This window comes from Xenopus laevis, chromosome 7S, assembly GCF_017654675.1.
Source record: "Xenopus laevis strain J_2021 chromosome 7S, Xenopus_laevis_v10.1, whole genome shotgun sequence".
NCBI classification, from domain to species: Eukaryota; Metazoa; Chordata; class Amphibia; order Anura; family Pipidae; genus Xenopus; species Xenopus laevis.
The window spans coordinates 94,505,680-94,530,190 of NC_054384.1; the positions used below are offsets into that span (position 1 = coordinate 94,505,680).

At 40.9% G+C, this 24,511-nt stretch overlaps 1 protein-coding gene across 13 annotated transcripts in view; it reads left to right on the forward strand.

Annotated features, from left to right (window-relative positions):
* The window catches only part of LOC108697765 (protein capicua homolog), a 96,415-nt gene that overhangs the window by 14,131 nt on the left and 57,773 nt on the right, over positions 1–24,511 (forward strand). For 11 of the 13 annotated variants that reach the window (XM_018228119.2, XM_041571573.1, XM_041571572.1 and 8 more), the window contains exon 2: positions 1,293–4,143. In XM_018228119.2, coding sequence (XP_018083608.1) covers positions 1,326–4,143 — 2,818 coding nt within the window. In that variant the 5' untranslated portion in view covers positions 1,293–1,325. The remainder of the gene's footprint in view (positions 1–1,292; positions 4,144–24,511) is intronic. The other 2 variants (XM_018228122.2, XM_018228121.2) reach the window with 1 other exon arrangement.

Consider the following 24,511-nt stretch of genomic DNA (forward strand, 5'->3'; position numbering starts at 1 on the left):
CCTTGATTTACCAAGAATTCTATCGCCCCTGATATGCCTTCTCGGAGTTGAAGAAGACATGGACATCAATAACCACATTAGACTGTGTTATCTTCAACTTCTTTATTACGCAAAGAAGGCCATTCTCCTAAACTGGAAAGCTACTGGCCCACCATCGCTAAACTTCTGGCGAAGTCTTATAAATAACTCTTTGTCTAACCAAAAACTGACATATCTTGCCAGAGGTTGCCCGCAGAAGTTTGATGCAGTTTGGGGCACTTGGGTATCATTTCATGACGAGAACAATACGACTATTGTCATTTAACATAATCGACTTTGACATGTGATGTATAACTGTATGAACATCCTTCTCCTCTCCCTGCTCCACTTCTTCTTCCTTCTTTCTTTTCCTGCTTTCTTCTCTTTAATTCGCTGTTTTGTGTTAATCTAAAATGCAAAAATAAAAACTTTAAAAAAAAAAAAGAAAGACACATTTGAATGGCTTCTGTACATTTTTAAAAACATTTTTAAAGTAAAAATATCCTCCTACAAAAGCAAACTGCTATTCTCTTGCCTTCAGCAGAAACCTAAGGCAAAAGGTTTGGTAGTGATTCGAGAAGCACACGGGTGCTTTTATTGCTTGAACATATGAACAGGCAGGTTTGAAGGTGATAATCTCGCCATTTTGACATACTCTTAGCACTTCCCCGTGAATGTTGCATTTACAAAAGTTCTACTTAAAATATGGGGAAATCACTTTATGGGAGTTATTTAACAAAATCCGAATTTATCTCATTATTTTCCGACATATTCTCCAACCAAATCCACATGGGCTATTTCTCCTTATTTATTAATACATTTTCACGAAAATTTCCTGTGCGGGAAAAAAACGCAGAAAACCACAAAATCTACTGATTATTGCACGAAACCCAGCAGAGATCAGCACATCTTCGGGACTTCTTACATTGACTTATATACAACCTCTGCAGGTCTGAGATGCTGGATTTTCTGATTCCGACTTTTTTACATCCTTGGGTTATAATAAATCCCGAAAAATGTGTGTTTTTTTTTCCACTAAAAATTCAGATTTTATAGTAAAAAAAACTCAAATTTTTCGCACTTTAATAAATAACCCATATTTGTTGTAAATTTAAAGAAGGATTTGTTAACACAGTCTTACTGCTCTGACCCAGGTGTTGTGGGTATCATTGATATGTGCAAAAGGGCCTATTTTTCTTATTTGATAAGGGTTAAATGCCTTCCTGTGTTCTTTTCAATTAATACACTTATAATTATTTCTTTTTTGTTTTCAGCAGGTGCTGTCCTTCTGAAAGACAGGCTACAAAATGAAATCTGTAAAGAAAGCTACCAGCACCGCACACAGTAAAGCCTCAAATTCTTCTCGTAGCAAGAAACTGAGGAGGAAGATGGAAGACGGGAGACAGGAGGAGGAAGAAGAGCAAGAAGAGGAAGCTGCAGAGGAAGAAATGGAAGAGGAGGCAGATGAAGACTCTGGACAACCCCTGGCACACGTGGACCCAAAGAATATGCTTTTAAAAATGGAACCTACAGAGCAAGAGGTAACAGAATCTCAGGTGACAGATCAGGAAAAGGCAGCTCAGTCTGCAGATCAAATGACAGGGATGGAGGAGGAGAAAGGCTTGCCACATACAGTAAAATCAGAACCCAACATTGAGGCATCCAGCGATGGCCAAACTGTCAACAAAATATCATATGATCTTGCGCGGTGGGAAATGCCTTCAAGCCGAAAAACCGCCACTTTCAAATCGAAGGCCCCAAAAAAGAAATACATTGAAGGCCATGGTTCTCAGGAAGGGCAAGAGGATTCGTCCAGTAGCAGCGAGGGCCCTGCTACTCTACATGACTGCAGTGGGGAGCAGCCAGTGAGCAGTGTCATAGTATCAGAGGAGAGGTGCCATTCAGTCAGGTCCTCCTCCACAGATACTGCCAGTGAGCACTCTGCAGAATTGGAAGAAGAAACTGAGAAGACTCACATAGATATTGCCCCCTCATTTGGTCCTGGTACAGATCCTGGCTTTCATCACCTAAGGCCACAAAGGATCCTGGTTAGGAGAGAGGACAGTTTCCAGCTCTGCCAGGTGAAGCAATTCCGCCAGAATCAAGTTGGTGTTCAGTTCCCAGGGGAGCAGTCTCTTACATTTGTGGATATCACTCAGCATTTAGTTCTTTTAGATAAGATCCCTCAACCAGGTGAGGTGGAGGTGGGCATGCCAGTGTGTTTCTGCATGTGCCCTGATGATACAGTGTTCCGGGAGGGCATTGTGGTTGAGATTGCCCAGAATCCACTGTCTTACAAGGTTTGTATTCAGCCAAGCCCTGGTAGGAGGGAGCGTGAATACCGTTTAGTCCCCCATTCTTGCATTCGACTCTTGTGCTCCCCTTGGTGTAAAGAATCTGTCCTTGCGACACCTCAAATTGCAGAGGAGAAGAAGCAACAGGCAACTGGAAGATTTGCAACAGCTTTGCCCTTGGACCAGCCATCAGGGAGCTCCATTGAGTTGCCTGTTTCCCCACGTGGCACAGAACAGAAGCACTTGGAGGATGCAGAAGTATCAAAGATAAGCTTCAGCATGCCAGTAAGTGAAGAGAAGCTGTCTTCGATTCAGCAACGAATTCTTTCCCCACCGAAATCTCCAGCATTTGGAATAATGCTAGGACATCTGCCAGAGCAGCCTTCTCCATTGTTAAGTCCGGATGCAGGCAGTCGCAGCAGCTGCAGCAGCGTGTCTCTGGATAAATGCAGCACTCCCGGGTCCCGTTCTCGAACACCTCTGACTGCTGCACAGCAGAAGTATAAGAAGGGAGACGTGGTATGTACTCCCAATGGAATTCGGAAAAAATTCAATGGCAAACAATGGAGAAGACTGTGCTCCAGGGATAGCTGTATGAAGGAATCTCAGCGCAGAGGCTACTGTTCTCGACATTTATCCATGCGTACCAAGGAGATGGAGGGTATGTCTGAGGGCAGGGTAGGCCGGGAGGGAAGTGCTGAGTTTGAGTGGGACGATACCTCAAGGGATAGTGAAGTCAGTAGTATTCGCACAGATTCCCGGCCACGTCTGGTGGCCCCTACTGACCTCTCTAGATTTGACTTTGACGAATGTGAAGCTGCCAATATGTTGGTTTCTCTTGGGAGCTCTCGCTCAGGAACCCCATCTTTTTCTCCTGTTTCAACCCAGTCCCCATTTTCACCAACACCATCTCCCTCTCCTTCCCCCCTCTTTGGTTTCCGGCCGGCCAACTTCAGCCCCATTAATGCTTCACCTGTCATTCAACGAGCCCGGAGCCGGCATGTTAGTGCCAGCACCCCTAAAGGAGGAACCGTTCTGACTCCAGAAATGCTTCATCATGCTCACCATAGGGAGAGACAGGCTGTGGGTATCCTCCCCTCATTCCAGACCAACCTTACTTTCACAGTACCCATGAGTCCCAGTAAGAGAAAACCAGATTCTCACCATGGCAGTGTCAGCTCTGCTGCAGATTTTCAGAAAAGTGACAGTATGGATTCCGGAGTTGACTCAGTGTCTCACACACCTAACCCTTCTACTCCAGCTGGATTTCGTTCCGTCTCACCAGCTCCCATATTTTCCCGCTCTCAACAGGCCTCCCCGTCTCAGCTTGTGTCTCCCCCTGCTGGCTTGACCTCTGATCCCAGCCCCTCAGTGCGCAGGGTACCTGCAGTACAGAGAGATTCTCCTGTCATTGTGCGCAACCCAGACGTGCCTCTCCCATCTAAGTTTGTTGAAAAGCTGTCAGATGGCACCTCCAGGAATATTGGAGGGGCAGCCTCAGGTAGCAGCAGCCCACGTCGAATAAGTAAAGTCTGCAGTAAAGATCATCCATCTAAGACCCAACTTCAAATTCCTGTCCCCATAAACGCCACACAAATGCAGAGTGCAGCACGGACTTTACCCACAGGACAACAGAGCTCAGGAGAACCTGTAACGTGCACCTCAGCTGCATCCACTGAACACCCTCCAACTGTCTTCAGCATTTCTTCACCATTCCAGCCTGTAGCCTTCCATCCATCTCCTGCCGCACTCCTCCCAGTGATTGTGCCCACTGACTATTCAAGCCACCCTGTTCCCAAGAAGGAGATTATCATGGGGAGACCAGGCACAGGTAAGAAATTATGTGCTCACTTCTTCACTGTGTGTTAAAGGTATACTGTCATGGGACAAGAGCATTTTTGTTTCAAAACGCATTAGTTAATAGTGCTGCTCCAGCAGAATTCTGCGCTGAAATCTGTTTTTCAAAAGAGCAAAAAGATTTTTTTATATTATTAAAAAATCTTTTTGCTCTTTTGAAAAACAGATTTTTTATATTAATATTTGAAATCTGACATGGGGCTAGACATAATGTCAGTTTCCCAGCTGCCCCCAGTCATGTGACTTGTGCTCTGATAAACTTTAGTCACTCTTTACTGCTGTACTGCAAGTTGGAGTGATATCACCTCCCTCCCTTTCCCCCCCACAGCAGCCTAACAACAGAACAATGGGAAGATAACCAGATATCAGCTCCCTAACACAAGATAACAGCTGCCTGGTAGATATAAGAACAGCACTCAGTAAAATCCAACTCCCACTGTGACACATTCAGTTACATTGAGTAGGAGAAACAACAGCCTGCCAGAAAGCAGTTCCATCCTAAAGTGCTGGCTCTTTCTGAAAGCACCTGCCCAGGCAAAATGACCTGAGATGGCTGCCTACACACCAATATTATGATTAAAAAAAAAATACACTTGCTGGTTCAGGAATTAAATTTTATATTATAGAGGGAATTATTTGCAGTCTAAACTACATCATAAAAATCATGACAGAATCCCTTAAAAAATGGCTGGTGCTTTCAGAAGTTTAAAGCATGTAGCTGTACATTTCTGAACTCATATTGTTACAGTGGGGCTCATTTATAAACATTGGGCAAATTTGATCCTGAGCAGTAACCCATGGTAACTAATCAGATTACTGCTTTCAGTGTTCAACATGCAGCTGACTGAAAAATCTAATCACTGATTGGTTGCTATGGGTTACTGCCCAGGTGCAAATTTGCCCAGTGTTGATAAATGAGCCCTGGTATGTCTTCTAGATCTGTACATGGAAGTTGGATTTTAACCCCCATTAAAAAGCCTTCATAGCAGATTCTATATCTATCTATATCTATCTATATCTATATATATAGATATAGATATAGATAGATATAGATATCTATATATATATATATATAGATATAGATATATATATATATATATATATATCTCTATATAGATATATAGATATATCTATATATAGATATATAGATATATCTATATATAGATATATAGATATATCTATATATAGATATATAGATTATATCTATATATAGATATATAGATATATCTATATATAGATATATAGATATATCTATATATAGATATATAGATATATCTATATATAGATATATAGATATATCTATATATAGATATATAGATATATCTATATATAGATATATAGATATATCTATATATAGATATATAGATATATCTATATATATCGATATATATAATAATATATATATTTATACATGCTGGTGTAGTTGCAGGGACACGTTCCTATCTTAGTCAGATTTGACATAGTTATTTTAACTTGCTTTATACTGTTATGGGACATATTAGGGGGAACACTGGCTTTCCCACATAACACAGAAATAATAATACCCATCACAGTTACCTTTTTCTTCAAAAAGTATGAATAAATGCCGTTTTCTATGCTGTAATCCAGCTGTTTAACAGTTCTTCTCTTTCTGCATCATTTGAAATCCTGGCAGGGAAGGAGGGACTAAACACTGATGTTACAAATTGTAACAACTTATCCACAGCTTACAGACAGCATGCAGGAACTACATAACCCACAATGCATTGCACTGTGATGTTCTATTCCTTATTGAAATCATGTGTGCAGGGAATTGTGGGGTTTTGAGGATGCAGGCTGAGGACAGATGGCTGTTGATACAAAGTAACAGTAGTCAGACAGCTCAGCAAAGTAGTCAGAGAGATCAGCAGGAGAGCAGGGGGCTAGGCTTAGGGAAATGTTCCAAACCATTAAAAGTTAGGAAAAGTCTGCATATTTTTTAATTGATGTATATTGCAAAGTGGCTTGAAATTATGTTTACTTTTATGTTTTTATGGAGTTCCCCTTTAAATACTGATCTTTCACGATCTTTTTATTTGGTTCTGTGCCTTCTTATGCATGGATGATCTTTCCCGCATGTGTGTGAAGGATACTCCTGGCCCATTATTGTACAGTGAATGAATGTCCTGGCATTGGAATGCTGTGAATGCTGTTTACATAAATGGCTGCAGGCATGTACAGCAGTTGTGTATTCTGCAGCTGGCAGTAGACATTTTAGGCATTTAGGGATTCTACTACTGCCAATCTGGTTTGTACTAAATGAGGATTCACTGGGGGGGATTCTGCAATTGTACCAGAAAGGTATGTCCCTTCTGTTAGTCGCATCGCCTAGTGATTCTCTATCTGGCAGTCTGTGTGTCAGCTGGCTGCTCAGTAACTTACAATTGCCATGTATGCTACCATGCCATTTTATATATGGCACTTTGCATTTATGACAACTGAGCACTACATATTCTGGTATTCTTCATGTGGGAAGCAGTCTGCATGTGGTATAAATAGGTGCAATGGAAGTGATAGTCTACATGGGAGATGACTGGGAGTTTTGGTGTATTCCAACTAGCAGGCAGCAAGAGGGATGAGGTGACAGATTTCAACTGACAGTGAGTATGGGAGCTGACTGGTGTCACTTGCAGTCAGTATGTAGGATGTATGAGCAATTTGCTGTCTATGCAAGCCCATTGGTTATAGTCCAGATGGTGGTCTGTACACAAAAAACCCAGTTGGTTTACATTTAAAATGAGCTGTTAACTTGTAGCCTCGCCTTAGGGTGCTCAGTATGTAAATACACCTACACCTTCCATAGCAGCCGGTATACTAACTTACAATGTGTGTCTTTCCTGTCCCTGCCTTTTTGCATAATTTGTGTGTATGTTGTACATGTGAGTAGGTGTTGTGGACGGCCTGTCTGAGTTTGCTAAATATAATGCCACAGCTTTGTAGAGATGACTAGATGTTGCCTGAATGAGCTCCTCGACTGCCATCTGCTTAAAGGAGAACTAAAGCTTATCTAGGCTAGAAATGTTGTACATTAGGTTTTGTGCTTCTGTACCAGCCCAAAACAACCACAGCCCTTTAACAGTGAAGATCTGTGTCTCCAAAGATGCCCCAGTAGCTCCCCATCTTCTTTTCTGCTGATTCACTGCACATGCTCTGTGCTGCTGTCACTTACTGAGCTTAGGGACCCACTCACAATATACAGTACATATAGAATAGAAATGTCACAATATAAGGCTGATTAGTAATTAATACAGATAATTACTACATGGCAGCACAGAAACCAGTGCCACTAGAATCAGAATTTAATAATCAGCCCTGTAGCCTGAGCTTATATTACAGACAAACCTCATTTTCTGCTTGACGACCCCTAAGCTTAGCTTCTCAACACCTGCTCAGAGCCCACTGAGCCCACTGAGCATGTGAGTGTCAAGACCCCCTGTGACAAGTTTGAAATTCTGGATCATTGCTGCTATTGAGATACTGAAACATTAAGCTGGTGCAATACATTCAATGTATAAAATATGTAATTTTTATCCAAATTCATTTTTAGGGTTTAGTTCTCCTTTAAATGCTCCGCATTTGCAACCTGTGAAAGTGCCATGCGGGAGATCTGCATTTGTGGGGATCTCTGCCTAATGAAACGGTTACCTCTGTAGAACCCCCGTTTTACATTTTTCAGGGGACCAGAAAAAAATTGTGTTAAACTCAGGAAAATGTAAAATCAGGGAAATGTATTCTGCATAATTTATAGGTGGGACCACAAAACAACAATGTAAAATAAGGGAAAACTTAAAATCAGGGGATGTAAAATTGAGGTTCCACTGTAGATATTGCAGCCAGCACCCCAATAGTTGGATTTTTTTTCCCCCCCTGCTTATATGACATGTTTGATCATGTTCAACTCCAGGTGTCTGCCTACATACATACAGGTGCCTGCACTCAAATGCAAAAAATCTTGTATAGTGGGGTGCACAGCCAAGTCAAATAATACAAAACTATTATATGATTGACTCACCCTTTTTTGAAAAAAAATTGAATGTCTTCATTATGAGCACATTGTGCAAGAAGTCAGACGTTTCGGTCCTTTCTCAAGGACCCCAATAAATGGCATTTCCCCCATGATGCATAGCAGGAGAGGGTTGTGTATTTGTATGTTGACCTGCACACTATGGATGTCAATGCATGACCCTTGTTCTTGTATGATCCAAATGAAGGCATGAGCCTGTACACGGCAAGCTGCACAATAGCCCGCTGTTTGTATGTGGGCTGAGCTTCCTGTTTGTTGCAGTGTGTTTTTTATATTCTGAATCGAGAGTCTTACATCCTTGGGATATTCTTGGAATAAGAAGGAATACTGACTAGATCTACATCCATGACCCCTCTTTGTGATTGAGTTCATCACAGCACTGCATCGACTCTGTGTGCTAATAACATTATATGTAACTGTACCTGCAGCCGTCCCCTCGCATAGAAGGCCCTGGGTATAACAAGAGTTCAAGCTCTGGTGCCAGTGGCACATATAAAACACTATAAAGGAGAAGGAAAGGTAAAACTAAGTAAGCCTTATCAGAAAGGTCCACCTAAATATACCAGTAAACCCTCAAAGTAATGCTGCTCTGATTCGCCTGTCTAAAGAAACACAGCATTTCTTTCCTTCTATTGTGTACACATGGGCTTCTGTATCAGACTTCCTGTTTTCAGCTTAATTCTCCTTGCCCCAGGCGTGAGCATGCTCAGTTTGCTCCTCTCCCCCCCCCACTCCCTTCTCTGCTGTAATCTGAGCCCAGAGCTATAAGTGAGCAGGGAGAGACTCCGGCAGGAAGTGATGTCACACCAAGCTAATACTGCAGCTGCTATCCTAAACCAACAGAGAACTTCTAGAGCTTATTACTCAGGTATGGCAAAACATTCTACAGAATAAATATAGCATTCTAGCTTGCACTATTGCAGAGGCAGTAAATGCCTCTGTTGCTTTCCTTCTCCTTTAAGCCTCTTTTTCAACTGTAAGTGGAATCCTAGAACTATCCCTAATGCAAAGATGGGTTCCAGTTTCCCCACTACGAGTTTCGCCAACAGCTGCTGCAGACTTGTGTCAAGTGAATTACACACAAATACTGTTTTTAATGTTGTGTACATTAGCATGCCAGAAGTTACATAATCCCCACGCTAAACAAATTGCACCCAATTAGTTAATGCATGCAGTAACAGCAGAGGCAGCCTGGTCGAGCAGCTGCAATTACACTGAAATTCTGGGGAGAAAACACTGCAGTGTAAAGAGTGGAGATTAGCCCCTCAAAATGGCACTTCACTGTGGTTGTAAATGAGGCTATACTCAATATCATATTTGAGTCTAGTTCTGCTCTAGGCACCAGACCTGTGAGCAGTTAAAGAAAAAAGTCCCAGTGTTAAGCCATCAAGTTGATAGTCTCAACAGTTGTACGTGGGGTCCGGGTGCTCATGCCCCACACCTACAGCTCTAGGTGGAGGTATCCAACCAAAAAAAAAAAAAAAAATGGCAGACACTCGCATATCCCATAAACAGGCTTGTAAAAAGACTGAGAATTTTAATGTAAGGCCACAAAGGAAATACATAGCCTAACGTGTTTTGTGCCTGTAGGCACTTCATCATAGCCTATTATTAAGTGCCCACAGACACGAAACGCGCAAGGCTATGTATCATTTCCTTTGTGGCCTAAAATAAAATTCTCAGTCTTTTTAGAAGCCTGTTTGTGGGGTCTGTGAGTTTCTGCCATTTTTCCTTCGGTTGGATGCCAGACCTGTGAGCATCCTTCTGCGTGACGTAAGCGGAGGTGACATGTGGCGCAACCAGTGTGATGTCACTTCTTCCACGCGCCTGCTGACGGATTTGCTTGACGTATTAGGAAAGTATCTGGCAGCAGGGAGATTGGGGTTTATACCTTTTTTTTAAAAATTTTTTTTAAGGCATCCAAAGGCCACCCCCTTAAATCATGGGCACACTAGTGCCTTTATGGTAAATACACCTATGGTTACGTTGTAACTTCACTGACCACTGCAAAGTCGCAGGCGCTATCTGCCTTCCAATCAATGGTGTCAAAGAAGATAGCTAAACAAATTACATCATTGGATGAAATGGATTTCCGATACCAAATGGTACTGGAAATGATGAGGCTCTGTAGTGATGTCATGGCAGTGATGTCATGTAACTCTGTTGCAGTTGTTGTAGGGTGCTTAAAGCCTCTCTCAGCCCTTCTGTCTGTCCCAAATGACGGGATCTTGATCTTGACTTGATCTTGACTTGATCCCCAATCATACGCCCATAAGTATCCCAATATGATAAATATTCGAAACATAAAGATGTAGGCTAAAAGGCAATATTTATTCACAACCATGCCATGCTATAATAAGTTAAAACCAAATTAAAAGCAAATGGTGCTACATATGGGAGGGAGGGATCCCTCTCCTTTAGATGCTAAGCCCCATCACCCGATTAAGATAAATCGGATGCAGGGAAAGCACATGAAAACCAATATTTACCCACTAGTATTCAATCTGTGCACGGTAAAGGGCAAGTCTACCTGTTATTATATGATGTGCATTATAATCATATTAGTCATGCGCAATCAAAAGCAAACAACATATATAAAATGTTAGAACAATTCTTTCTCCTCAAAGAAGGAAAGGATTTTAATCCCAAAATACAAAGGCCTGATGGTTTGTTAAGTCAAAATTGTAATTGACGTGGTGGCTCAAAGTTATCCAATGTGACTGTAAATTCAGCAATAGCAGATGTGATTGAATTTGTAATCCCCGTAGATGTTTTGTGCAGCTATATCCCAATTGTCCAAAGCCAGGAGACCCAGTATGGTGATTAAATATATGTTTTCTCAGTAGTGTCTGTAAGATGTATCCTACATCTTTATGTTTTGAATATTTATCATATTGGGATACTTATGGGCGTATGATTGGGGATCAAGTCCCAATTTTTGTCTATATATTGTAAACTGGTGTGTTTATGAACACCCCAATTCACATAGGTTTATATATAAAAATTATTAGTGCTAAATCTGGTTCCGTTCACTTAAAATTAACAAAAGTGAACACCGCTAATTAAAGCACCGTGACTACGTATCGGTGGATACGAAACGCGTGCTTTTAATATGTTGATAATAAACATTTACTTCTTTTAATTCAACGGGTGAATGGAGTGCTCGTCAAACTTCTTCTACCCAATTCACATAGCCCTTATTTATTACAATTATAGATATACTTTGCTTGATTCATATTTTATGGTTCTTCGATCTTATGATCCTCTTTTACTAAAAATATTCGTATTCTTTTTAACATGTATCTATAAAGTACCAACATTCTGCAGCAATGTACAATACATGGGTCTATACGCTGAACACACAGTTTTACATTCAAAAACCACCTAAGAGGTAAAGAGGGCCCTGCCCAAATGATCATGTCTTTTCCGGTGCTGATTTGTGCACATATTTCTGACAGTTTATATAGGCAGAAGTTGGCAGGCAGTCCTAGTGGTGTTCCCTTCATTGCTGTTGGAATGCCTGCTGGGACTTTGTGATTGTACTTGTTCCTGGCAGTGTTTCAGCTGCTCCGGACAGGCCTTGGCGTGAGAACTTGATCCAAATATGAGCCCTCTTCCCCCCCACCCCACCTCGTGTCCAGACGAGCTTTTCATGGAGTCTGCTCTTCCCAGTCTACACTAACGGGCAGATTTATTAAAGGTTGAATTGAAAAATCGAATTAGAATTTTTTATGGTCAAAACTGTCAAATTCGACTATTCGCATTGATTTGAATAAGAGACAGGAATATGAATAGGAGAAGACCTAAATAGAAAGATGAGTAATAAAAAGTAGCAGTAACTACATTTGTAGCTTTAGGAAGCATTTGTTTTTAGATGGGGGTCAGTGAGCCCTATTTGAAAGCTCGAAAGAATCTGAAGAAAAAGACAAATAATGTAAAAACTATAACAAATATATAATGATGAGTTGCTTAGAATTGGCCATTCTATAACATACTAAAAATTAACTGAAAGGTGAACCACCCCTTTAAAGGGCATGTAAAGTCTAAAATAGAATAAGGCTAGAAATGCTGTATTTTGTACACTAAATATAAACATGAACTTACTGCACCACAAGTCTAATCAAACAAATGATTTATGCTTTCAAAGTTGGCTACAGGGGGTCACCATCTTGTAACTTTATTAAACATCTTTGCAAGACTAAGACTGTGCACATGCTCAGTGTGGTCTGGGCTGCTTAGGGATCGTCATAAACAAAGCTGCTTGAGTTCTGCATGGCTGGGAAGTAAGGTGGGGGGCTCCCCCTGCTGTTCATAAGTATGATTGTTTCCCTGCTCAGCAGTTAGGGACCGTCTGACAATTCCTATCCACAGCAGTAAATGAAGGGAGAATTTCACTGCATACAGTCAGGTTTCTTATAAAAACGGTACACATTTTTAAATTAAAGTATATTGGAGATAGGTTTCTTTTTCATTAAAGAAAGTAAAAATGGGATTTCCGGATAATGGATCTTTCCATAATTTGGATCTTCATACCATTTTAAGTCTACTAGAAAATTATGTAGACATTAAATATACCCAATAGGATTAATTATATCTTAGTTGGGATAAATACAAGGTACTGTTTTATTATTACATAGGAAATTATTTTTAAAAATTTGGATTAATGAGATAAAATGGAGTCTATGAGAGACAGCCTTTCCGTCATTCGGAGCTTTCTGGATACCAGGTTTCCAGATTACAGATCCTATAACCGTTTAAAACAATACTGCTATGGCACCTGTTATCCAGAATGCTCAGGCCCTGGGGCTTTCTGGATTAGGGGTCTTTCCATACTGTGGTTCTCCTTAGTTCTCTCTAAAAAATAAATAATAATAATTTAAACAATTAAACTCAAAATAATTGTTTTGCCTCTAATAAGGATGAATTATATATTTGTTTGGATCAAGTACACGGTTCTCTCTACTTATTACAAGGAAAAAGGATATCATATTTTAAATTATGAATTATTAGATTAAAATGAGTCTATGAAAGATGGATTTGGAGCTTTCTGGTTAATGGGTTTCTAGATAATGAATAAATCTGTATATATGTATCTTTTGCTGTTCCAGATGTTCCAATGTAGCAGGTTGGTCCTCCACATCAGTTAAAGGGGTTGTTCACCTTTGAGTTAACCTTTAGTATGATGTAGAGAGGGATATTCGGAGACGATCTGCAATTGGTTTTAATTTTTTATTATTTAAGGTTTTTGAGTTATTTAGCTTTTTATTCAGCAGCTCTTCAATTTGTATTATAAACCTGGTATAATGGTTGCTAGGGTCCAAATTACTCTAGCAACCATGCATTTGAATAAGAGACTGGACTATGAATAGGAGAGGGTCTTGCTAGAAAGATGAGCAATAAAAAGTAGCAGTAATAATAAGTGTAGCCTTACAGAGCATTTGCTTAGATGGGGTCACTGACCCCCATCTCAAAGCTCGAAAGAGTCAGAAGAAAAAAGCAAATAATTATAAAACTATAAAAAAATCAATAATGAAGACAAATTGCAAAGTTGCTTAGAATTGGCCATTCTATTACATACTAAAAGATTACATAAAGGTGAACCACCCTTTTAATGTGCACAATGTAGCTACATTGTTTCAGGAGTCAGAGCCAGGGGTGCAAAGAATAGAAACAGACAGACAGACGCTGCTTTCAGTAGCAATTACATTTACAAGTAACTTGACAACCACTGAAAAGTTTCATTATATCGTAAAGTTGCTTAGAATTGCCTTTTCTTGCGCTTGTTTTGGGTGGAACCTTTTTTTTTTTTATTCCTGGGCTTTTTTATTGAATTCTAAATATGAATCTTATTGACCATTATGTTGAGCTCTGCTGTCAGGTCACCGCTTTGCAGTGCTCTTCAGCCCGTTCCTCTCTGTATTCTCCCAGCATTCCCTGAATGCCATTGGTTGCCGGGGGATACAAGGATCCTGGAGAGCGGGAGATTAATGATCTTTGCCCGGAGGATATGGAGTCATTTACTGGACTTCTCTTCTAGACTAGTTTATTAATGTGTCTCCATGGCAGGGAAAGGGTTCATGAAGTTGTCTTCCGATCTTTAGTAATATACTCGTTTCTCAGCAACAGGTAACCCGGGGCGACGTGTTCTGGTTTAAAAAAAAAAAAAAGAGCCTGAAAGGGAATAGCGCCTCCCCTCTCTTCCACCCCTCGTTCTGACATTGCTGTAATTAGTATTAGTGAAGCCTCAATTATCAGAGTCTCTATTATCTCAGTGCTTTGTGCAGTTAGTTACAGGCCAGGGAAATGATGCTTCCTTTCTATTGGCTTAGTAGGTTTTTTTTTTAATTTTATTTAAAGAGACAGCGTCACTCTCCTTCTCTTCGCGTGAAGTGAAGTTCTATTGTACAGAATGCTGCTCTGCCATTTTGTTTGCGGGCTGGCGGTGCACGTGTGCCTTAGATCATATTCATGACGTATATACTGAATGCCAACGTTTTTGCACAACTGCATCATAGAGACTTGAAAGCAAGACCCCGGGGTCTGAGGTTAGCGATAATAATCGCTGGGGAAAAAGGAAATGTTCCCCAGAGGAAGCAGATTTTCCTTGTACATTTTCCACTTCCTGTTCAACAGAACAAGATATTATAAGGCTGTTGAGTTTTAAAGGAGAACTATAGCCTCACTAAAGAAGTAGCTAGAAATGTTGTACATTATGGGGATTATTTATCTCAATGTTATCTCCAGTGGCGTTTTTTACGCTTATTTATTATTACATTTTCCTGAAAATTAGCTTTGCGGGGGGGGGGAAGAAAAATTAGATTTTCACAATTTTTTCGGATTTTTTTTCATACGATTTTCAAGATTTTCTCTGATTTTTCACCCGAAAACTCCCAGCACACATCAAAAAAAATCATTGGGACTTCTCCCATTGACTTGCAACCTCGACAGGTCTGAGATGCTGGATTTTCAGAGTCGGACTTTCCCATCCTGATTTTATAAAAATAAAAAAAAATCACAACTTTTTCATTATTTTTGCATTCGGGGTTTAGTTAATAACCCCTTAAGCATTGTGCTTCTGTACCAGCCCAAGGAAATCACAGCCCTTTAGCAGTAAAGATCTGTGTCTCCAAAGATGCCCCAGTAGCTCTCCATCTTTTCTGCTGATTCACTGCACATGCTCTGTGCTGCTGTTACTTACTGAGCTTAGGGACCCACTCACAATATAAAGTACACATAGAATAGAAATGTCACAATATAAGGCTGATTAGTAATTAATACACATAATTACTACATGGCAGCAGATAAACCAGTGCAATTAGCATCAGAATTTAATAATCAGCCCTGTAGCATCTGCTTATATTACAGACCAACCTCATTTTCTGCTGGATAATTTGCGACAACCCCTAAGCTTAGCTTCTCAACAGCTGCTCAGAGCCCACTGAGCATGTGAGTGTCACAGACACTTTCCAAGATGGTGACCCCCTGTGACAAGTTTGAAGTCCTGAATTGTTACTGCTGTTGACAAGCTGAAACTTTAGGCTGGTGCAATAAGTTCAGTATATAAAATATGGCATTTTTAGCAATATTCGTTTTTAGGTTTTAGTTCTCCTTTAAAGAGGCAGTTCCCATACATAATATGCGACCTGTGAGGCAGTGTGCAAAGTGCTAAAAACCAGACATTTTTTGCACTTCGCACATCCCCTCAGAACCAGCCCCGAGAATTGATATCACAGTCTGTCCTCAATTTGGAAATAGAGATCTGCAGTTGCTTGTTATGTTATGCCCTAGGTTGCTAGGGCCACTTGCCCTAGCAACCTCAATTTTTCTGTAACTGGTTGTTTCTATTTGACGAGAGTTCACTTTGGAGCTGGTACTTCACTATATATTTATTGAACGTGAGGGTCTCTCAGCCTGTTGTCTAAGGCCACAAAGCATATTTATTTGTACTCAGGAGGGGCCCACTGAGTCTTGTTGCCATTTGGACCTTTGAAATGTAAAACACGACAGGAAACAAAGTTGCAGAGTAGAAGTTTCTATGAGTGCAGATATCAGAGAAGCAGTGTAGGTGTTTCAATGGAGTTTTGTGTTCAAACGGCTGGGAGAAAAACGGGGCTGCTGGTTCTTTCTGTTGCCGCCTCCTCCTCATTCGAAACTCATGTCTGCAGTACAAAGTATTCATCACAAGGGGTTAACTACACCCATTACCCCCACGCATTTCCTTGTTGCGTTAATACAGCCTTTCCCTATTTTTATTTAAAGACATTGGTAAATCTGCAAAGCAGGATCTTATGGAGGGGGGGGCAGTGTGAAAATGAGGGTTTGTTTCTATTTATCTATTGTCTCTCTCTATCTATCTATCTTTTATCTATCTTCTCTCAATGTCTATACATCTCTATCTATCTATCTATCTATCTATCTATCTATCTATCATCTATCTATATCTCTCAATGTCTATCTATCTATCTATCTATCATCTATCTATATCTCTCAATGTCTATCTATCTATCTATCTATCTATCTATCTATCTATCTATCTATCTGTATCTATCTATCTATCTATCTGTCTGTATCTATCTATCTGTATCTATCTATCTATCTATCTGTCTGTATCTATCTATCTGTATGTATCTATCTCAGGGATTCCCAACCTTTTGAACCCGTGAGCAACATTCAGAAGTAAAAGGAGATGGAGAGCAACGCTAGCATGAAAAATGTTCTTGGGTGCCAAATAAGGGCTGTTATTGGCCATTTGGTAGCCCCTATGTGGATTGTCAACCTACATGAGGCTCTGTTTGGCAGTGCACCTGGTTTTAATACAACCAAAACTTGCCTCCAAGCCTGGAATTCAAAAATAAGCACCTGCTTTGAGGCCACTGGAAGCAACATCCAAGGGGTTGGAGAGCAACATGTTGCTCACGAGCTACTGGTTGGGGATCACTGATCGATCTATCGATCTATCGATCTATCGATCTATCTATCGTCTCTCTCTGTCTATTCCTTTACCATAACTGCAGGTTCCAGAATGAGATCGGTTGATTTTGAAGAACATTCTTCTTTCCCGCTGCAGCCCATAGTTCTATAAGGTTAATAGCACATGGAGCAATTTCAAGCATTTTGTCCCCAAGTGTTTTCCAGCTTGGTAGTCGGATGATAATCCATTTATAATTGCAATCCATTCAATCCTATAGGAATTGCCTGGGCTCCTGGCTGCACTTGCAGGTCAGGAAGTGATTGCTTAACATGTATTAGCAATAATCCCCTTATCTGTAAGGGGTTTCTGCCAATACCTAGAGGAATGAATTGAGGCTGATTGTGATATTGTCACCCATCCATGAAGCTTGAGCCAGAAAACACTTTGAATAGCCCCCAATGTTCCATTGCTCTAAAGGAGCTGTCCAAGAGCTTAATTACAGGTGCAAGAGAATTACTATCAGCACTATGGCATAACTTGTGCAAATCTGCTTATTTATTTGTGTGTGCTGGCCATATGTCTGAGCTCCTCTACTGCACTAGAACTAAAGCTGATGTGCTACTGACTGGTTTTAGCATAGTCACAATCTATATGTGGTCCTTACCCAAGTTGCCTGCAAACGCCTTTGTGTGGGAGTGCTGCTTGTGTCTATGCGCACCATTAGATGAGAATGAGATGCAGCAACTTGGTCTAATGCAACAAAGCACGCACACAAATATTACAAGCCCATCGTTTTCCTTGCAACTGTGACTTACCTTTCCCTTTAAAAGATAAAAAGGCTGATCCAATGGCTTTGCTTAATTATTTTATTTGGAGAAGCAGTAGAAAGCTGCAGCCAAAGTGCATGGCCTCTCTGGAATGTTACACCTGTGAACAACCCAGCCTGTTGCTCAGCACTTTTGTATTTTTACAGAGCACCCTGGTGACTTCCAATATATAAATAAATATAAATATCCCTTTTATTTCCAGTAGAGGGTGCATTATCCCGTGTATATGGCTATCATTGCAAGAATTCCAGTGTTAGGATTATTAATCATTATCTATAAAGCAGCAACATGTACTGAAACACTGTACAATAGAATGATGTATATGCTAAACATACAGACTGAATGAACACTAACCCTGACCGATATAGGGGACAAGATGGTGCTCCTCATTATCATATATAACCCTGCCCTGACTCCTGGCATTATATCTCGTTTTAGTCCAGGTTCCACCTAGTACCACCCTGGGATGCCATTTTTGTGAGTGACATGCCGTCGTCTTCTCGTCTGACCCTGGGCAGGGCCGGATTTCCTCAAGTGGCCCCCCCGAGGCAGTGTGGTCCTAGTGCCCGCCTGTCTTTGCATGCTCTTAGCCCCCTGTGCGTGCAAGCTCGCACACAAGCACCAGAGAGCACCAGAGCTTCCACCATTGCTCCTTAGGAATGCAGCTGGGCAGCATGCTGCACCTAAAATTTTGCTGCCCTAGGCCCGGGCCTTTGTGGCCTCACCACAAATCCGGGCCTGGGGTGTCCTGGGCAGTCAGGTCAGGACTTCCTTGCCGGCCGCCCCTAGGCTGCACCCCTAATCCGTGTGATCCTAGCACCCGCACTGCCTGCTAGCTGCGTGTCCCCAGTGCTCCTCAAAAATTCTCTGGAGGGCAAAATCATAATCTAGATGCAAAAAGCTGTATTGCACACGGGCACAGCCCAGACCAATGGTTAAGAAGATGACAGCACAACACAATAGAATAGTGTAGTAATGGAGCAGGCACTTCAAAGACCAATTTTATAGTCAGATTTGCAAATTATTCATAAGTTTATTCGGTACATAAGTATACAGCGTTTCGTTTCTTACAGACACAGCCTATGATTAATTGTCTGTATACGAAACGCATAAGGCTGTATGTATCCTTATGTACCGAATAAACGTCTCAATTTTTTACAAGTCTGTCTGGAAGATTGGTCCTTGAAGTGCCTGCTCCATTACTACACGGTTGTCCGCTCCCTTAGCTGAAGGTTCCGGGGCGGTGCACCTGGACCTCTTCCTACAACTGGTGAGTTTCACATTCTGAAACTTGAGAATTCTATTATACTTAATAGAATAGTGTTCCAAGATGGTGCAGATTTTTTTAAAAAGCAGTACTGGACCGGGGTCTGGAGTTTGCGATTTTAATCACTGGTTGGTGCCTAACAAATTGGCACCCCCTAGTGATCGCTGTTGGTGTTTACTATTGGTAATGTAGTATTGATCTGTGTACAGATATAGTATTTAGTTGGGAAGGGCAGTAGCGATCCTAGAGGGGGGGCGGGCCCTGGTGTGTGACGCGCAGCTGGGCCCCGCCCCCTCCGCACGGCCCACATTGTCAATGGCGCGCAGGCTGCCGGGGGGCCTTGAGGGGGTGCGGGCTCTGGCTCGCTCGCACCCCCTGCTCCCACGGTAGTTCCGCCACTGGGGAAGGGGGGTGATATCACTCCAACTTGCAGTAAAGTGTCACTGAAGTTTATCAGAGCTCAAGTCACATGACCGGGGGCAGCTGGGAAACTGACAATATGTCTAGCCCCATGTCAGATTTCAAAATTTAATATAAAAAAATCTGTTTGCTCTTTTAAGAAACCGATCTCGGCACAGAATTCTGCTGGAGCAGCACTATTATGCGTTTTGAAAAAAAACATGCTTTCCCATGACAGTATCCCTTTAATTTGTATGATCTGGAACTGCCAAGGTGATTGTCCGAACTGCAGCTTCTTTGTATTCACGATGTGTACAGAACTGTTACTGCTGCAGGGGCCCCAATTCTTGGGGCCGGCCCAATTCAAGTATTTTTGGTGCTGATAAAGTGTATGGAGAGCAGTGAAGTTTTGCAGTTGTTGGGATACGTTGCGTATGTAGTGTCATGCCGCAGTTTGATGTGGGTTTTGTTGTTGTGCAGTTGTTTTCCTTTCTCAGACGCTGAGTCACAGTCACACGATCTACTGAGCTGAAACTCCCAGACACCACGATAGGAATGGGTCACACCCAGCAAATGGGTTTGTAGCGGGGGAGGGGAGAGATCTGTGCCCTCCAGGTAACCAGTGGGTGAGAGAGGCACCTGGGCACTAGGCTTTAATTAAATGCTAGGCAACTAGCTACATCTGTTATTCCTCTTTCTTCTACTCTTTTTATTTATTTTCCCTTTGTCTGGGGGATCAGAAGTCACTTAGTGCCCCCTGGTGGTATAGACTGACAGTGCTCCGTGTGTAAGGAGGGGTCAGAAGAATGGATTTATATTGAATTCCTTTTTGGCAGGTGTTTTATTTTTTTTTTCTTTATAATTAGGACATCACTCTTGAGTGTCACACTGTGTGCCAAACTATAATAAACCCTGTGGTGGAGTTGCCATACTCATGTTTCATTTACTGCAAGCAAATCATTGTTTTTCCTCTGATGTTCTGCTTTAGTGTGCTTGTGCGCAGCAGCCATCATCTAAAGCTGGCCATAGATGCATTGATTTCATGTGTCGTATGTTGATCGTTCCGAGGATCATTCGTACAAAAGCACCAACCTGAAACTAGGGAGAGCAGCTCAATACCATACTAAGCCTAGTCTCTAGCTTGCTGGAGGATGCTGGGAGTTGTAGTTTGCACCCCATACAGTAGTGCCTTATAATTCTTGCCAGTCTGGGATATTAACCAATCTCATACAAGGGTGACAGATCCATAGATAATGGTTGTGTGCCCCGCAAGGAGGAAACCATTATTAAAATTGGAGATGGCGCGGGTGGGGGTACCATTCTTGACGATTTTTAATCTAATAAAAGGTATCCCCTACTACTACTAATATTCTTTGTTTTTGATATATGGCTAACATGCTACAACAGTCTGCATTTTCCAAGATGGTATCACCAAAAAGAAATATGGCACCTCCTCTAACACATGGCAAATATACCTGGCACCTATGCACAGGGTCTCTATCCAAAATCCACAGAGCCGGGGGGGGGGCAGTTATCTTGACCTTTGCCAACTAAGTAGAATGGGGCCCCAACTATTAAAAAAAAAAAAAAAACCACTTAACCAATCCTAGCCACAACGCCAACCTACCCAGCTGCACCCCATTATACCAAAGATTTTGGGGACTGTAAATCTGTAATGCTTGAAATTAGGGATGGACAGAATCCAGGATTCTTCCTTTTTCAGCAGGATTCGGATTCGCCCGAATCCTTGTGCCTGGCCGAACCAAATCCAAATCCTAATTTGCGTTTGTAGGGAAATCATGTGACTTTGTCACAAAAGAAGAATTTTTTCCACTTTTTCCTTTCATGCCCCTAATTTGCATATGCAAATTAGGAGTTGTTTCGGTATTCGGCTGAATCTTTTACCAAGGATTCAGGGATTCCTCCGAATCCCAAATAGTGGATTCGGTGCATCCCTACTTGAAATATGAAATTCTGAAATAAATTATCACCAAGAAACAGGGCTCTGGGGGTGATATAGGCACATGTTTATGTTTAATGTTTCAGTACCTTTAAATAGATCTTTGGCATAGTTGTGCTGCTATTAGACTAATGGCACAGGTTTCTGGCTTTCTACCCACCGCATACATTTTTCTACACTGGAAATGTGGACTCAGGACAAATCCCAGATTTTATGTATGTTTAGCTGTGGAGCTGGTTTTTTTGCTCTGTACAGATGGGGTGCAGCCTGGTTCAAGGGGGGGGGTCACTGTGTGTGTATGTGTGTATATGTGTGTGTGTATATGTGTATATATATGTATATATACGTATATGTATATATATATATATATATATATATATATATATATATATATATATATATATATATATATATATATATATATATATATATATATATATATATATATATATATATAATGAAGAGAGCCAGCAACACATCATCAGCCTGCCTGTACACTGGCACCCATTCATTCGCTCACACATTCTCTCTGCCAGTATTTCATTCCTGCAGTCACTTACACAGCCACACTCCTACACTAACTGCCAGCTGCTTCTTTGCATAGCAACAGCCACACATCCATCCAACTACACACACACAGTACATAGGTAATATGGGTAATATCAAGGCAGGGAACGTGGTATGGCCTTTTACCTGTGAGCGCAGCATTGGTATTGAGAAGGAAAATGTGCTCCCATTCCTGGAAGAGGCAGCCATCTAGGCTGTAGCAGAACTTGAATAATGATGCAGTTGGGCTATATATATATATATATATATATATATATATATATATATATATATATATATATATATATATATATATATATATATATATATATATATATATATATATATATATATATATATATTATAATAAAGTACCCCCTATTGTAAAATATAAGGTCACTGAGGAGTTCCATGACCATATACAGGTCATGGAACTCAGAGGTTACTTCTAATATCCAACAAGGGGTACTTTATTTATTATAATGCACAAGTTTTAGTGAGTCACGTGACAAATGACAACACTACTCACCGTTTATAGCTGATGACATTTATAATAGGGATGCACCGAATCCCTTCTCTAAAGATTCGTCCGAATACTGAACCGAATATGCAAATTAGGGGTGGGAAGGGGAAAACATTTTTTACTTCCTTGTTTTATGAAAAAAAAGTCACACGATTTCCCTCCCCGCCCCTAATTTGCAAATGCAAATTAGTATTAGGATTCAGTTCGGCCTGGCAGAAGGTTTCGGCCGAATCCGAATCCTGGATTCGGTGCATCCCTAGTTTATAAGGATATAATTTACATGATATTCATGGCTTTTGTGTATTATATGAATTTTATTTAATTTATCATCAGTAATTTACTTGCATGCACAGAATATACCTTTTGCAAAAGGCAAGTAAAGCCTTTGCCGATCAGGATTACCCATTCCATAACCCTTATCTTGTGATGCACTTGGCACACACTGCATACACTTTTCCCTTATGCATAGCCACAGATGTTAGTGTGCAGCACAGTAGCATGGATGCCCCGCAACAATTGAGGTCCTAGTTTCAGTTTCAGCCAGGGTATTTATCTGCAAGGAATTAGTATTTTTTCCATTATGTTTCGTCCCTCGCTTCAAAAATACACACAGGTTAATTGACTCCTGATAAAATTTACTATAGTGTGTGTGTGAATCTGATAGGGCTTAGATTGTAAGCTTCATTTGGGGCAGAGGATTTCTGTAAAGTGCTGGTAAACATGTTGGAAAATGTTTGATTGAGCTGGCCTGTGCTCCATTGTGAATATCCTTGCACATGCTGAGGTCAGGATTGCTATCCATGGTACCATGGGCCACATACCTCCCAACTGTCCTGTTTTGAGTGGGACAGTCCCTCTTTTGACACCTCAACCTGCAGTTCCTCATTTGTACTGGAAAGTCTTGATTTCTCTGCACTGAACAGCCAAAAAAGATACAATGTTTCTAATTTAATTGGCTGCTGGAAGAGAGCCCAGAATACATACTTAAAGGGATACTGTCATGGGAAAACATGTTTTTTTCAAAATGCATCAGTTAATAGTGCTGCTCCAGCAGAATTCTGCACTGAAATCCATTTCTCAAAAGAGCAAACAGATTTTTTTATATTCAATTTTGAAATTTGACATTGGGTTAGACATATTGTCAGTTTCCCAGTTGCCCCCAGTCATGTGACTTGTGCTCTGATAAACTTCAGTCACTCTTTACTGCTGTACTGCAAACTGAAGTAATATAATCCCCCTCCCCCCCCAGCAGCCTAACAACAGAACAATGGGAAGGTAACCAGATAGCAGCTCCCTAGCACAAGATAATAGCTGCCTGGTAGAGCCAAGAACAACACTCAATAGTATTAGTCAAGCCCCACTGAGACTGATTCAGTAACATTAAGTAGGAGAAATAGCCTGCCAGAAAGTAGTTCCATCCTAAAGTGCAGGTACAAGTCACATGACTGGGGCAGCTGGGAAACTGACAATATTTCTAGCCCCATGTCACATTTCAAAATTAAATATAAAAAAATCTGTTTGCTCTTTTGAGAATTGGATTTCAGTGCAGAATTCTATTAACTGATGCGTTTTGAAAAAAAACATGGTTTTCCATGACAGTATCCCTTTAAGATTCATTTGTATCAGTTTAAGATAAGACGTTCGACCCACAGCTTAAAGGCCAGCTCACCTTCATTAGTAAAACTGTAATAAAACATAAAAACTACAGAAATGTGTTCAAACTTTCATAACCTGCCAAATTTTGGAAAAATGGGCATGATAATTAGGGGTGTGGTCAAAAATGTTCGCCATTCTCCACGCTGCATTTTTTTTTTGGTCCCTCTTTCCGTTTCCAAAATGTTGGGAGGTATGCTATGGGTCACATTCC